The following is a 14280-nucleotide window of genomic DNA, read 5'->3' as shown; positions in this document are numbered from 1 at the left end:
TGGTTTTCGAGTTCTTTGCCTTGGAAACAAGTCAGGTTGATTTATATAAAGTATAATTCAAAAATCACTCTATATCTTCTTACTAAAACTATACATGTTCATTTCTAGTTCTTAAATCTGAGTGTGTTCAGTAATAAAAGTACAGTTTCATATAAAATAGTTACTGTAAGTTGCATTTCCCTGCCACACGTGCATAAATGCCAAATAGGAGGTACTCTACATCAAATGATTATCATTAGCGCCCTTTTTCTTCTTTTTTTTTGCCGTTAAACCATAACTGATTAGGACCAATAATAAAAAGTGTCAGTCTAAAGCACAACAGTCATTATGTTCTAAAAAAAAAAAATAGCAACATTCATTTTCCCTCCTCAAAAAGAAAAAAAAAAAAAAAAAAAAACTAGACGCATATATATATTTAAAAAAAATATATCACACTAATCTAGCCAAGTGCAAACACTGCCAGTTTTCATTTCTCACATATCTGACAACATTTGATTGAAAATGGATTGGCATTTCTATGACACAATTGCACAAAACGACTTTTCTTAGATGTTAGTGGAAAAACAAGACCATCCAGTGTAAATCCTTGCCTTTCCCACAACGAACCGATCCTAGAGCCGTTTTCTCCAGAGTGTGACTTAACATGTTTCAGCCTATTATGCACTGATTCTAAAACACTTGCTTCTGCTTTGTGCTGTGACAATACAACTCTAACCAATTTTTTGTTACTGTTAATTTAATATCATCGTACCACTAAACACGAGACACATAGTTTTGAGGGGCCTATGCAGTCATCATGGCAAAAAGCTCCACACCCCTTGCACATGATCATTGCCTTCAGTCGGCAGTAGCATTTAGACTGGACATCCTCCATGTTGGAGCCCTCAATGAATGACTGTTCAGGTGAGGGCTCGCCCTGGTGGCCGTGGTCTAATGAGTGACCAGCAGGTATGGTGGTAACAGTCACTGAGAAGGACATAACGCTCCCGTGGATGCCACCACCATCAGCTTCTGATGAGGATGTGGAAGAGCCGGTGCCTGCAGTGCTGCGGTTCAAAGTGTGAGGTACGGACATGCTGATAGTGCCACCGTAGCGTGACGCTACCGGGGGTTCCTGATTATCGAGTGTTCTCTGGGATTGAAAGGCAGTCGGCCGCTGGTGACTGGGATCCACGTGGGTAAGATATGGCTCGGAGTTTCCTTGATTACTATTGCAGAGTTCGAGGTGCCTTCGGTGTGATTGAGAAAAGGGGCTGGTGTCTTTGGTGGTTGCGCTGGTGTTGTTGTTATCACCACCAGCTTCAAAATACTCTGATCCAGGCTCAGTCTTTATGTTATAGTGATGCTGAAAGCCCGCTGGTTCATTAGACTTGCCTACTGAGCATCTTTGCTGCTCTGTTTTGACCCCAGAAGGAAACAGAAAAACCTTCCTGGCTGGTTGGTCCTCCTTGGCTGCGTCCTCTGCTTCTGTGGTTTCCCTTTTTGTGCTGGTTACAGTTGTGTTTGGAATGGCAGACAGGTGAAGTCTCCTGCTCTCTGATCCTCTGCCATACGTGGAGACATTGAGCAGGTAATGTCCTGTCATGGCAGGCCTTGGCATCCTCCTTCGACCCAAAAAACCAACAGAAATCCTGGATCGATCCTGTCGCTCTTCTGCGTGCATCAGTTGCTGAACTTTGTACTGAGGTGACTGAGGCCCTACACCCCCTCCATAAGGCTGACTTTGTTGGACTTTCCTCTGCATTAGAGCCTGTAGGATCTGCTCCTGAGTCTCCTTGTCAGGAAGTTCCCTGTGATGTTTTGTGTTTTCTGAGAAAACACCAGCTCGGCCTGATGTATTGAACTTCTCAGCCCTGTGCTCAGCAGAATGTGACGCCTTTGCCATAGTACCAGAGGAGAAGTTTGACATCTTTACTTCCACCTTGGATAGCGGTTTTGGGAGGATCTGCTCCAGTGGAACTTCTTTGCCCTGCAGAAGCTGAGTGACCAGCGGGTTGTTTGCAGGGATGCAGGAGCTGATTCTGGTTGTTGATCCAGCAGTTAATGGGATTTCCTGTTCCTTTGAAGCATGCACCAATGATGGTTGTGCTGATACACTTGAACTCTTTTGGACGCTATGGATTCCTGTACTGACTGTACCAGCAGAAAGACTTGTATGTTTTTCTTCAGTTTTGCTTAAGTACTTCTGAGACTGGTTTGGGCTACATGGACCAAAAGAGTCCACTTGGCAAGGAGAAGATATACTAAACTGTGTGGCTGCTAACCTAGCAGATCCCTGTGGGGATGTCGGGCTGGATAAGTGGTGTGTCTGCTCACTACTGCCTCCACCTGGCCCTGGGCCTGGCACTGCCCCCTTTGAAGCAGATGATGCTGCTGCTGCACGTTGTGCTCGGGCAAGCTGAGCTTTGGCTTTGATATCTGCCAAAGTGCGAGCACCAGTACGGCATGGGCTACTAAGTGGGCTTGGGAGGGGAGTCCTCGGTGAGATCTGGCTAGGTGACACAGGCAAGGGAAGAATTCGTGATACTGGGATCTGCAAAATGGGAAAAAAAACAAAACGGAGATGAATTCCCATTTGTATATCTAAAAAATATAAATAAAAAAAAAACATATAACAATATAAATAGGCTTCAAGCTGTATCCTATTTTATTTTCCCACACGTACAAAACAACAAACTCTGGGATTTACTGGGAAAACTCTAAGTCTTTGGAGCATAGTGAGACTAACAATATACTCAGCAAGTATAGTTTCCCAACTCTGAAAAGATAAAGCTACAGACCTGTCAGGTCCGCTCAGAAAATAGAGTGATCTGAGCAGACTTTGAGCTGCCACATTTATTCCTACCTTTAGTGGTGGAACCCTCTGACTTGTTGTTGAAGTTGGTGTAGCAGGGCTGGATATGGATGATGCTGAGGGAGACGCAGATGAGAATGAAGACACTGAAGAAACTGACGACATGCGGGGTCTTTTCTCTGGTGTTAATTCACCCTCTATCTCACTGAGAGACTTCCTTTTCAGTGGCTCTGAGGAGCCACTGGGCTCAGAGATGATCTCTTCGCTCTCTGCAGCAGGCTTAACCATAGACACCGACTGAACTTCTTTCAACTCTGAACTAGCCTTTGGTGGAGGGCTGCTGTCCACAGACAACTGGGAGCGTTCAGTTTTCTCCTCCTTCATGTCTTCCTTGTGCTCCTTTTCTGGCACTGTACATGCTGCACTCCATTCACCACGTTTCTCAACCTCTGGTGCTCTCACTGCAGCCGCCAGTCCAGTATTTGCAGTTGTATTCATCTTCCGATCCTCAGCATACTGTGAGCGTCGCGTCTTCATGGGTTCTGCAGTAAAGACAGGCTCTTTTTGAGCAGGCAGTGCTTTCAGAGGCTCCTGTGACGATGTCTGCGCTGGCTTTACGTCTTTTGCAGGAGCATCAGTCAGGCTGCTGTCCTTGGTGCACTTAGATTCCTCTAGTGCTTGAGCGACAGGTCCTGTCTGATGAGAGGGGGACTGAGGCCTGGCAGACTCCTGATTCAAATCAGCCTTTGTCAGCTCTTTGGATTCCTCATAGCTGAGCCCAGAACTGTACAATAGAAAGGGAGACAAAGAAAAAGAGAGAAAAAAAAACATAAATCTACGAATTAAGTCTTTCTTGAATGAGGAAAAAGTCATTAAACACTTATCTTTTAAATTATTTTTTTTTAAAAATACACAAGAAGAGCTTTGAAAATGACAATAGCCCAAACAAACTAAAAACTATTAATCAGCTAGTATTGTTTTATTCATTGTAGTATTTTACTTTTCAATCTGTTCTTTTTCTTATGAATTGCTTAATTTTTAACAACAAACTTGACAACAAATGACAAATCTTTGAATCACAGAATCTAATCTGAAGTTGTGCATTAAAAGTGAAACTGTTGGAAAAAATTCATACATCCATAAAACGAATGACATTTATGAGCGCTATCTGGGCATTGCACTGACATACTATTTTGCCCTGTTTGGTTAATCTGTTCCAATATGTTATACAGAAAGTAAATATCCTTTAGAAACAGATATTCAATCAATATTCTTAAGAAAAGTGACTGTTCCATTTTCCTTTTGTAAATACTACAAGTACTAAGATTTTAGTCTTTTTTGATATTTAAGAAAAAAATACTACACTGCAAGATAAGGGAGGGTGTAACCTAGGCCAGTTTTTGTAGATATAATTTCCTGATGTCCCCTAAAGTTCCCCTAGAGGATGATGGAAAAGATGACAGCTGTAAAAGTGAACTAACTGAAGGTGTGTGTGACTGTGCCATGGCTGTTTAGACCAGGCATGAGTGACTGATGTCATTTGATACAGGACACCAAGGACAGTATATAAAGAAAATTAAATAAAACCTGTCCTGATATCTTATTAAAAACTCTGCCAGGTCAGGATTAGATGACCTTTGGTAAGACTGAGAACTCTTTTTGGCTCTCATTTTCTTTGAAAGCCTTCAAAGGGCTTTCTGAGAGTGAAGACATGGGGTTTTTTACAGTTAAAGTAAGAAGTTGGTTTAGGTTAAGGTTTGGATAAAGATGTCACACTTATTTGTGACGGTTAAACTTGGGATTAGGTGGGGTTAGAGTCTCGGGAAAGCAATAACACCAATACATGTCCTCACAAGAAAAGCCAAGCAAACATGCCTCATACTCATTCTCCCTGAACACAGAGATTCTAAAATTTTAGCTAAAATATTAGAATTGGTCATCTAAACAACCCCAAACCTACGACACACTTATTCGGGGCTAAAGATCTTCACCTGCCAAGTGGAGACCGAACAGCTGGACTGACAGATTAGCAAGATACTGTATGATGTCCAGGTTCATGAGAACTAGGTAGGATTAGTGGATCAAGAAATTATAAATGAAACAGAGAACCTACTTCTCCCCATAATAGTTTTCAAAGAAGGCTTCCTTCCAGTGCTCAACTTTCTTTTCCTTCTCAATTTCTTGGCGCATTCGGAGCTGCAATTCAGGAGTGAATTCCCCTAAAAATGGAAGAGTCACAAAAGAGCAAATGTAAACCTTGGTGTTGTGCTTTTTTTTTTAATGTGAATTGAATTTTGCAGTTATGAACTGAAAGCTTTTGAACTAACCCTCAGCCAGCCTGTCTTTCCAAGACTGAGCTGCTGATGTGAAAAACTCATTGTTTAAGGCAGAGCTAGTGACCTTCAGAAGGCCGTCCATGCAAGCCTGAGGAGAGAAGGCACAATGTTATGACTAACAGCATGACGATCAACATCACTGCATCGGTACATTGACCTTATTTGGATTCTGCCTATGATCTAGAATTTGCATCAAGAATCATACAAATGTTTTACAGAGATTAAAAAGATATTTTATGAGGCATATATCAAATAATGACTGACAGATACTGCACACAGCAACAATTTTACTTACACATTTACATTTAATGTAATATAAATAGCAAACGTTATAACATATGTATAATTTTAGGGCTACCTGGCGGTCTACTTCTGGCAGAAGTTTGACCAGCCTTTGCTGGCAGTCTGGAGGCAAGACAGAGAAAGTGTGCTTGTTGATGATTGCTCGCAGGTTGGTGTTAACCAAAATAGAGTCTGGCGTCTCCACGTCTATTTTATACTTGGCACGTTTTATCTGCCCTGCGATACAAACAAAACAGGAAACAGATGTAAACCAAGGGAGATTCAATAATGCAAAGAAACAACTGTGAATTATGTAGTTCACTTTTAAATGTAGTAAAATAATTTGTTTTACTTAACTGTTTTCTGTCAAAGTAGAATAATTTTACTTACACCTAAGAAATAACTATGCAGACAATTAATTCTAGATTACAAGCAGACACAGAAAAGCTGAACATATAAAGTTAAACCCAACTGTCAGATTATTCTTAACACTCGAAACAAAAATTCTTACTGTAAATAATTTGGTTAACCCGATGTTAGAAAATTTCACTCACATATGAATTAATAGTGCGTGTGTGACTGTTTGTGGCATACTAATGGATATTTGTGCTATCAGGCTGATTAATGTGGGAGTGATTTAAAATACACTAAGAGGTTGTTATTGTGTGCCATTGTGCTCCTAACTGTCCTAAAGAGTATTTTTATTTGCTTCTTAAAAACAAAGCAGGACTACAGGGAAACTACTAATTGCTAACTTTTTTCTGTTAAATATTATAATTAAATCATAAAAATTTCCACACAACTGATTTAAATAAAAGCAGTTGTCTGAATTACCTGCACTGAGGCGACTGGACCTTTGGGGAACCTTTCTGGGTACGACTGGGTGGCATAAATCTGTTTGGAAAGAAGAAGAGGAGCTAAAGGAAATGCTCTGAGAAATGAAAGCCAGAGATCCGACTGCTTCAGTTTCCACATTAAAGCTGCCAATTATATGAGTCATGTTTGGATGATGATGATACATAACCTTTTGTAGTCTAGCTATAAAAACCTGCAATAATAAACAGGATAATTCCCAGAACTACATCACTATCCATCATCTATCTACAAAACTGTAAGTAATATCATGCAATTAACATCAGTAAACTATCCAACAATTTGGCAATGTAAGAGTTACCACCTACCAGTTTTTGTTGTAATGTTATCTGCCATGTCTTTAAGGGTTTTCAGAAGCAGTCTTGGACTGGAGGAGGTTGGCATTCCCCCCTGTCTACGCTGGTTTCTCTGCTGCTGCTGCTTTAGGGCCTTAAAATGAACAACACAGAAAGACGCAAATAGCCAGCAGTATGAGAAAAACAGAGTGTGAATATGTGTAACCCTCTGTTTCCCTGCAATTGCTCCCCAAGGGCCACTTGCCTGGTTAAATAACAGCTAAATAACAGCAGAGCAATGGAACATAGGTTGCATAACAGAGGCATAAATCCTCGCCTTGCTGTAAATCTGAGAACAAGTCAGATCAAATTTGTCACAAATTTCTCTACACGTTTAAAGAAGCAAAGAAAGGAGGTCCACCACAATAAGATATAAAATAGGAAACAATAAACAGATCCGTCCAGTAATGTTTCAGCCAAGTCGCCATCTTGTAGTGTTACCTACGCCCAAATAATGAATACAAATTCACACCAGCACAGATGGAGTGAATTACAATGTGTGCAATCAAATTAAATCTAATTAAATGGAACACAAAAGGCAAAAGACAGCCAATGGGAAATGGGTTCTTTGAAAACATTAACACTGTAAAAACAACAAAAAAACAGCTACAGGCATTTCTCCCTGATGTTTGAAATAATCAGCAAGATGTCAGATAGAGAACAAAAAAAACAAAGAACACCAGCTGAAACACTACCATTGAGTTATATGCTGCCAATTAAAACAAAGTAATGAACATAATCATACAAATTTAATTGCTCATTGTAGCCCAAAAAGAGCCCAAGTCTAAGACTCCACACTCTGTATACCGATGTAAAAACAAAAGGGTGGATTTGCATAGTGCAGAACACAGAGGGAGTGATTTATATGGGAGTGGGGTGTGGCAGGAACTCATGTTACTCATCTGAGTAGGGAGGATAAGTTAACAACTTAAATGTATGTTTAAAAAAGAAAAACAACAAGAAATATATGTTGTTTGCTGTACCTGTTTCAAAGCTTTCTTGCTGTGTTTCTGCGAGGGAGAGATGAGCTTACTGGTGGGGACAGACGGCGACGAGCATCGAGGCTGTGGAGACGACGGCTGTGACTGCAGCTTGGAGGGAACTATGAAATACAGAAGCACAAAACAGATGTTACCAAATACATTTCCTGAGGGCGGTGTGCAGACTTTATAACATTGTGCTTTTGTTTTGGCGAAACTGAAACCAATTCTGTAGACAAAGAAGCAGATTACATTACCTTACTAAAATATCATATTGTTAAAAATGAGCTCAACTTCAGAACAATCCCCCTCCTACTATCTGCCTTCTGTTTCTTACAGAACATCTTTCTACATTCTGCAGCAGTTCCTTCCCAGTGCTGCCTAATTTGCATTTGACTTTGCAGTCCTTTGCATCGATTATTTCAAAAATAAAGCAATATCAGAGCCCTCCTACTCAGCTGTAAACCAAGGTTATTTGCTTGGTACTTTTAAGTTGTGCATAATGAGGAAGTGGTCACGGGTCATACTGAGAAAAATCAGTTTCCTGTTTTAACCGTCACTTAAGTTATTCAAGTGGCAGTGAGAAATAATAAGAATCGGTAAGACCACAACCTGAGGAAAACAAAATAATTGGCACTTGATGAAAAGCTCCCTCTCTCAAACCGCATTGCAATCAGGCACAATCAGGTGTTCATTTCACAATAAAGCAATATCTTAACCCCACAGAATCACAAAAGATCAGAAACCGTTGTAATGTGGCTGTTGTGCGCTGCCAGCAGGCTCTTGGTGAACAATTATCAGACAGCATTAAGGACAAAGTAAAGCTCAAAGATAAAACCCACCTTTCGCTATCATCATGTTCAGTGCTGCGTGTATTCCAGGAAATGTTTTTGATGAGGTGGTGTATTTTATGTTTGTGGTAAAGCCACTTTCCAACTTGGCATGTCTAATGCGACTTGAGCTAGTTTCCGGTGTTTCCACAATAACCTACATCATCAGCTGACAGGGGGGTGTTAACTCTAACTGGCATAACCAATCAGCTACAATCACCTAAAAAAAAAAAAAAAGCCAAACATTATTGCATTATGATCTGTTGATGGGGTTTTTTCCTTCTCTGTTGACTGATGAACAGTGATGACACTTCAGCAAAAAACACACGCTCACTCTTTAATAAACGTCAACAGGGGTTGCATCTAAAGGTGTTTAAGGAGTTAGTAAAGACATATTTCAGTGCTTTATTAAGTAGTATTCACTGTTAATCTATATAGGTGGTCTGGAAGTTAGATAATGGTGACATATTTCAAATCTATAACACTGATCAACAAGTGTTTTGTTTTTCAAAATTTACTTTTTGACCCCAAATCTGAAAACCATTTTCATCTGGTTAAGCCATTCCAAGTACTGGACAACTGGGATGACTGAACACACACAGCAATGCGTTTCAACATTTAAGATGTAAGTTTGGTCTCGAGAAAAGTGAAGCCAAAATCAACAAAGATGTTTTTGTTAGTCCTGAAATCCGTGAACTGATGCTTGACGATGAGTTTGAAAGGAAATTGTAGCCAGCTGGATCAGCAGCATAGGAAACATTTGTGCAAGTAGCCAGAATTTTCTTGGCAATCTCAGAGCAGAGAACTTGTGTTTAACATGCTGAAATCATATCAGTTAATGATATGATGTTATTGTTTTGTCAACGTTCTTTCCATCAAATCTGAGCGATGTCAGTGATGAGCATGGTGAAAAATTTAATCAAGATATTAAAGTGATGGAAAACTGATATCAGGAAAAATTTAATCCGAGGATGAAGGGTGATTACTGTTAATTCTTGCAAGGAGAGACAGATATAGAAGCAAAAAACCAAGTGCCTCGAACATTTTTAAGTGCGCTGAAAATGTGCTTTATTGTGTCTCTCATATCACCTTCTTGTTTATTTTCAGGAAAAAAAAACACATTAAAACTGTTTTAATGGGAAATAGTTAACATTCCAGAGATTGCACTGATACATTATAATGATATTCAAGTGTTAAAAGAATATGATGGGTACTTCCAAAATCTTATGCGCAAAAGTTAATTAGATTTCATATCTAAAATCAGCTTCTCACTGCAAACTCCAGCTTCCTTCCATAGTCCAAAGACATGCAACTAAAACTAGTTTAACCAGGTTAGCTAGTTTGAGTTAGTTATACTGGAAATCTAAGGTGTAATGTTGAATGTGAGCACAAATGGTTGTGTGGCTCCATCAACTAGCTCTGCGATAGACTGGCAACCTGTTTAGGGTGTACCCAACCTTTCATCTGTAATAGCTGGATTAGGTTCCAGCCCCACTGCAACCCGAAATTGGATAAGCAGAGGAAGATGGATGGATAATTTTGTTTGAAATCTGCAGGAAATATAAGCTAAACATGTAATCGAGCTATTAAGAATGAGACCCTTTCTTCATGGCAGACAATCTGACTGTTCAAACTGCCCATTTATTCACTCTGTAGTCTACTATTCAGTAGAGTAAATCAGCCATCCTGCAGTGCATTTCAAAATTACAGCTGCAAATTTCATCCACTACAAGTATACACTGGTACAGTTCATACACTGACTTGGACCATAATGTTTGAGCAGTCTGCTGTCACAAGTTAAAAAACAAATACTCATTACATATTGATAGAATATGATTTTCTTACCCTCTGAGAATTCCTGGTGAACACTTAAAACTAAAAGACCTACCAAAACTGTATTTGAGACATCAGGTACAACTAAATTTTTGGCATGTCTGAAATGTGATGCTGAGTAGCCTGCTTATCAAATATTTACTTTAACGGAATTTACTGCTTTGCATCAATTATGTTAATTCACAGTTACAGCTAAAATCTTCATCATTCTTAGCTAAATAAAAAAAATACTTCATATAAAGCACACATTTTTGTGTTATGAAGTATTTCAATGCAATGGTGAGTTATGATAATTACAATGAGTACTTTTTTTTTTTTTTTTTTAAAGCCATAATTACAAATTAGATTACAAACAGACAGCACATATTAATGTTGTAGCAGTAAAGGTAGGACCAAATTATCTTGCAACAAAGAAATGTCTGGAAACTCATTGCAAACAAGTGACTTTAAAATTTATGGTCATGTGTAAGTTAATTAAAGAACCTGTATGCAAGGGCACAATACCTCTTCGCATCCACCTTCCTCTCCTGCCCTCTTGACTGATAGCACTACTGTTGTTTTCTGAGCTTCGAGAGTCAGAAAGATTGTCACTGCTCTCCTCAGAGCCCTCTTCCGACAGTTCCTTCACCACATCTGAGATGTCCTTCTATATGAAAAACAGAGCAAAAGACTCCATGTTATTTTTATGCAGGAAACAGAGCGGAGGAACAGTTAAGCAGAAGTAAATAAGAAAATGACCAGCTACGGCATGTACATTCATAACTTAATTTGTGTCCAGGTACCCAAAAAGCTGCAATTAGCAAAGAAAAACATGTGCTAGTTCTTTTTTCCTGTATTGGCTGAGTAATAAACAGTGCCTTGTGTCTCACAAACCTTTAATGTGTAGACTCCCATTCTGCCCGGAACTTTGTAGAAGATTCCCTCCTCACCACGAGAGTTCGTGTGCAGCATTGCATTCAGACACGCCAGCGGTGACGTTCCGCTGGATCACAAGAGGAAAAACACAGTTTACACATCTGTTCCCCCATAAATCAGATGGCTGGGAAAAGACGAAGGAAGGGGAGAGGTTGGTCTGGTAACTTGGGAGAAGCTGCTATCATGCATCAGGAAAACATGTGTGAGTTTAGGTCAGATTTGCATCAGTGCAGTTAGAGGGGAAATTTGCTCTGTGCTTTATGAGAAATCAGCTGCAGAAAACTGATCCAATGCTCATCTAATTAAAGTGATGGACCGATATTCACAGAATAAAGGGGTCTGACATAAAAATGCCTGTTGCAAAAAAATTAATCTGTCAAGCTTTGCTTAAGTCATGCACAAATCTAGACTGACAAATTGAACCTTACTTTTTTTTTTGGTCAAATTGCATTTGTGCTGCTTTACACAGTATAACACATAAGGCTTTGAACAATATAATTACTAGAAAAAACAAAAGTCTATTTTTAATTTTTGGGAAATTACTCTAGTTATGCTTAAATATTTCTAATTTTTATTTTGTTAATTACTCGGAAAAAAAAAGAAAATGTAATTTTTATGCAACAGGTGGCTGTGGAAGCTCAAACTATGAACGTAGCATTGCATTTTTATGCAACCTCACCTAGAACATGTTATTCCTATTAACATGCAAAAAGGCAACTCCAAACAAACCTGCATTGCTGTGAGTTTGTTAAGATAAGCGGGGGGGCTACCTTTTCTTACCTTCTGGATGAGAATAGTGAAAGTGAAACAAAAAGAAATAAAACAATTATTAATTGAGTAAAGTAACTGTGACTATGTGAATAACAAAAAGGCACATGATATGAGCAGCTGAGAAATGACAGATGACACCTGTTGTGCTCTCATGAAAATGTCTCATATATGAAGTGTATCTGCAGCTCCAAAGCTATGACAACAAGGACCTGTGTACCTTATTTCCTTAAGTCTTTCTCTTTGGATCACTTGCAAGATCTCTTTATGGCTCATAGGTGTATTAGGGTACTTCTCCAGAACCTAGAAAATAAAAATGCAGATGATTATATTTTGCTGAGAGATTATTTAAAGGAAAAATATTCAGAAATTAAGAGGCAGCCCAAAGGTTACTTCATTAAAGATATCACATTTTTTACACATCAGTAAAATTAAATTAAAATAAATAACCACAGGAACAACACTCCTCACTCACCAAGATATTTCTGTACTGTTCGGCAAGCTAACAGGATTTTATCTGTAGTAGGAGGTACAGGCTCCCCTTATGTAAGTATAACCACTGTAAATATCCATTTGTTTCTCTGTCAGTTAAACTGCAAAGTGCTCATGACTGACTGACAGAGAAGTGGCAAAGGTTTTGAAGCTTTTTTTTAATCTACTAATTGTTATTTGTTCTAATGACTGTGTGCCTTTTTAGGGTTTTTGTCTTGATTTTTATTGATTTTCGATGCAAGACTTGCCTGATCCAGGACGATTTCCTCAATCTTAGCTTAAAGCCTGAGCAATTTATGCAAAAACTCAACTAGTTTGTACTATGGTTAAAATGATCCAGTCAACAAGCACAGCACAGTTGTGTTTTGTATTTCTTCCTTTTTTCCACTATTAGAAATATAGTTGGCATGAATATTTTGCAATCTCTGGAGAAAATGCACAGAATCCGTCTAGTAATAAATAAGGGGTGGTAAATTAAAGTTTCATTTGGGTTTGAGGTGGATGCACCACCTTATGCTGTAACATCTCACTTCTCTGAGTGTTGGCTGAAAAAAAAAAACATGACAATAAAAGCTTCTCATAACAGTATAATAATAATAATAATAATAATAATAATAATAATAATAATAATAATAACAACAACATATCAGCAACTTTAAATCGGTAATTTAAATAAACTACTATGGCTGACCTTAAGATGTAGCGCTTACACTTTTCCCAAACCCTCTCGAAAAGCCTTGAATTACTTTAGCTAGTGTTTTGAGCACTGCAATGAAACATAACTTTGAGTCCTACAAACGTTATCGCTATTTATTTTCTATGCAGTTAGCATACTACACGCTGTGCGCAAACTATAAAGTGTAAATACCTGTATGAAGCTAACGCAAGGCGTTACAGCCGATTGCAATGTGCTTAAATTATAAATTACTATTGGACGTTTTGATAATTTTATACTCGTTAGCATGCTATGCTGTCAGCTAGCTCAATGCTAACAACATATATTGTACTCTTGCAAAACGCTAGCATGACTAGACGGACTTTGTCATCGATTTTGTAGTTAAGTAGTTTGCTCTTGGGTTGCTTTAACTACGGAAACAGGAGGTTTTGTAGTGGTTTATTTCCAAATAATACAAATCAAACTTGTTGACGAACAGAGTTGCGTTAGCAGGCGTTAGCCCATGCTAGTCGCGCTAGCGCGCAACATTGGCGTGATTACTTCACGGTTACTTCATTGGACTTAATATCCTACGAGACCTGTCAGCCTTACTATCCCCACAAAACACATACAGTGGGTTCAGAGGCATGCTTGGGTGCACATGACTTATATTTATTTCGCTGTATTTATGCTTTGAGGTGCCACTTGATGAAAGCTACAAGGCTAGTAGTGACAGCGGTCTTTCCAAATGTCGAACCGTCAACACAGGCCTTGCGCGGTGCACGCAACATTTCATCTTCACCAGCAGGTCGTGAACTCATAAACACAGTTGTACAAGTGGGAGCGTTCAAGGAAAACAACCACAACAAACGCTACATAAAACACCAAGAATACCGTTTTCGCTGCTTCCGCCCACGTCCTCCCCTTCTTCTTCTTCTGTCTCTCCCTCATTGCGAATGTCCTGTTGCAGAGTAGTCTTCAATTTCTGTTTCAGTTAAAATGTTGCTTTAGTTACCGCGTAAGATCCACTCCGTCTGCCATGTTGGACTTACTGTAAAAGAGTCATGTGACTCTAAAAGAAACGTCATCTTACTGTATGTAGCTGTCATTCCAAGTCCTCAACTTTCCCACATGTATTTACACATTTGCCAGCTGCAACTATGACGAGAAAGGAGGATATATATATA

General features: G+C 39.1%; 1 protein-coding gene across 1 annotated transcript; it reads right to left on the bottom strand.

Annotated features, from left to right (window-relative positions):
• Positions 1-445: 445 nt before the first annotated feature.
• On the bottom strand, positions 446-14133 carry asxl2 (ASXL transcriptional regulator 2). The gene is made up of 12 exons (XM_085342639.1): positions 13988-14133; positions 12167-12249; positions 11137-11245; positions 10768-10909; positions 7604-7722; positions 6594-6714; positions 6247-6306; positions 5489-5649; positions 5122-5218; positions 4908-5013; positions 2846-3578; positions 446-2533 (listed from the first exon to the last, which is right to left on the bottom strand). Exons 1-12 carry the CDS (start codon positions 14042-14044, stop codon positions 743-745), a joined length of 3579 nt encoding a protein of 1192 aa, XP_085198765.1. The 5' UTR covers positions 14045-14133; the 3' UTR covers positions 446-742.
• Positions 14134-14280: the final 147 nt, after the last annotated feature.

This window comes from Diplotaxodon limnothrissa, linkage group LG19 (genome assembly GCF_057381915.1).
Source record: "Diplotaxodon limnothrissa isolate DT_005_m linkage group LG19, D_limnothrissa_male_GT1.1, whole genome shotgun sequence".
Taxonomy (NCBI): domain Eukaryota; kingdom Metazoa; phylum Chordata; class Actinopteri; order Cichliformes; family Cichlidae; genus Diplotaxodon; species Diplotaxodon limnothrissa.
Note: the sequence above shows the minus strand (reverse complement) of the source record. Positions and strands in the feature narration are given on the sequence as shown.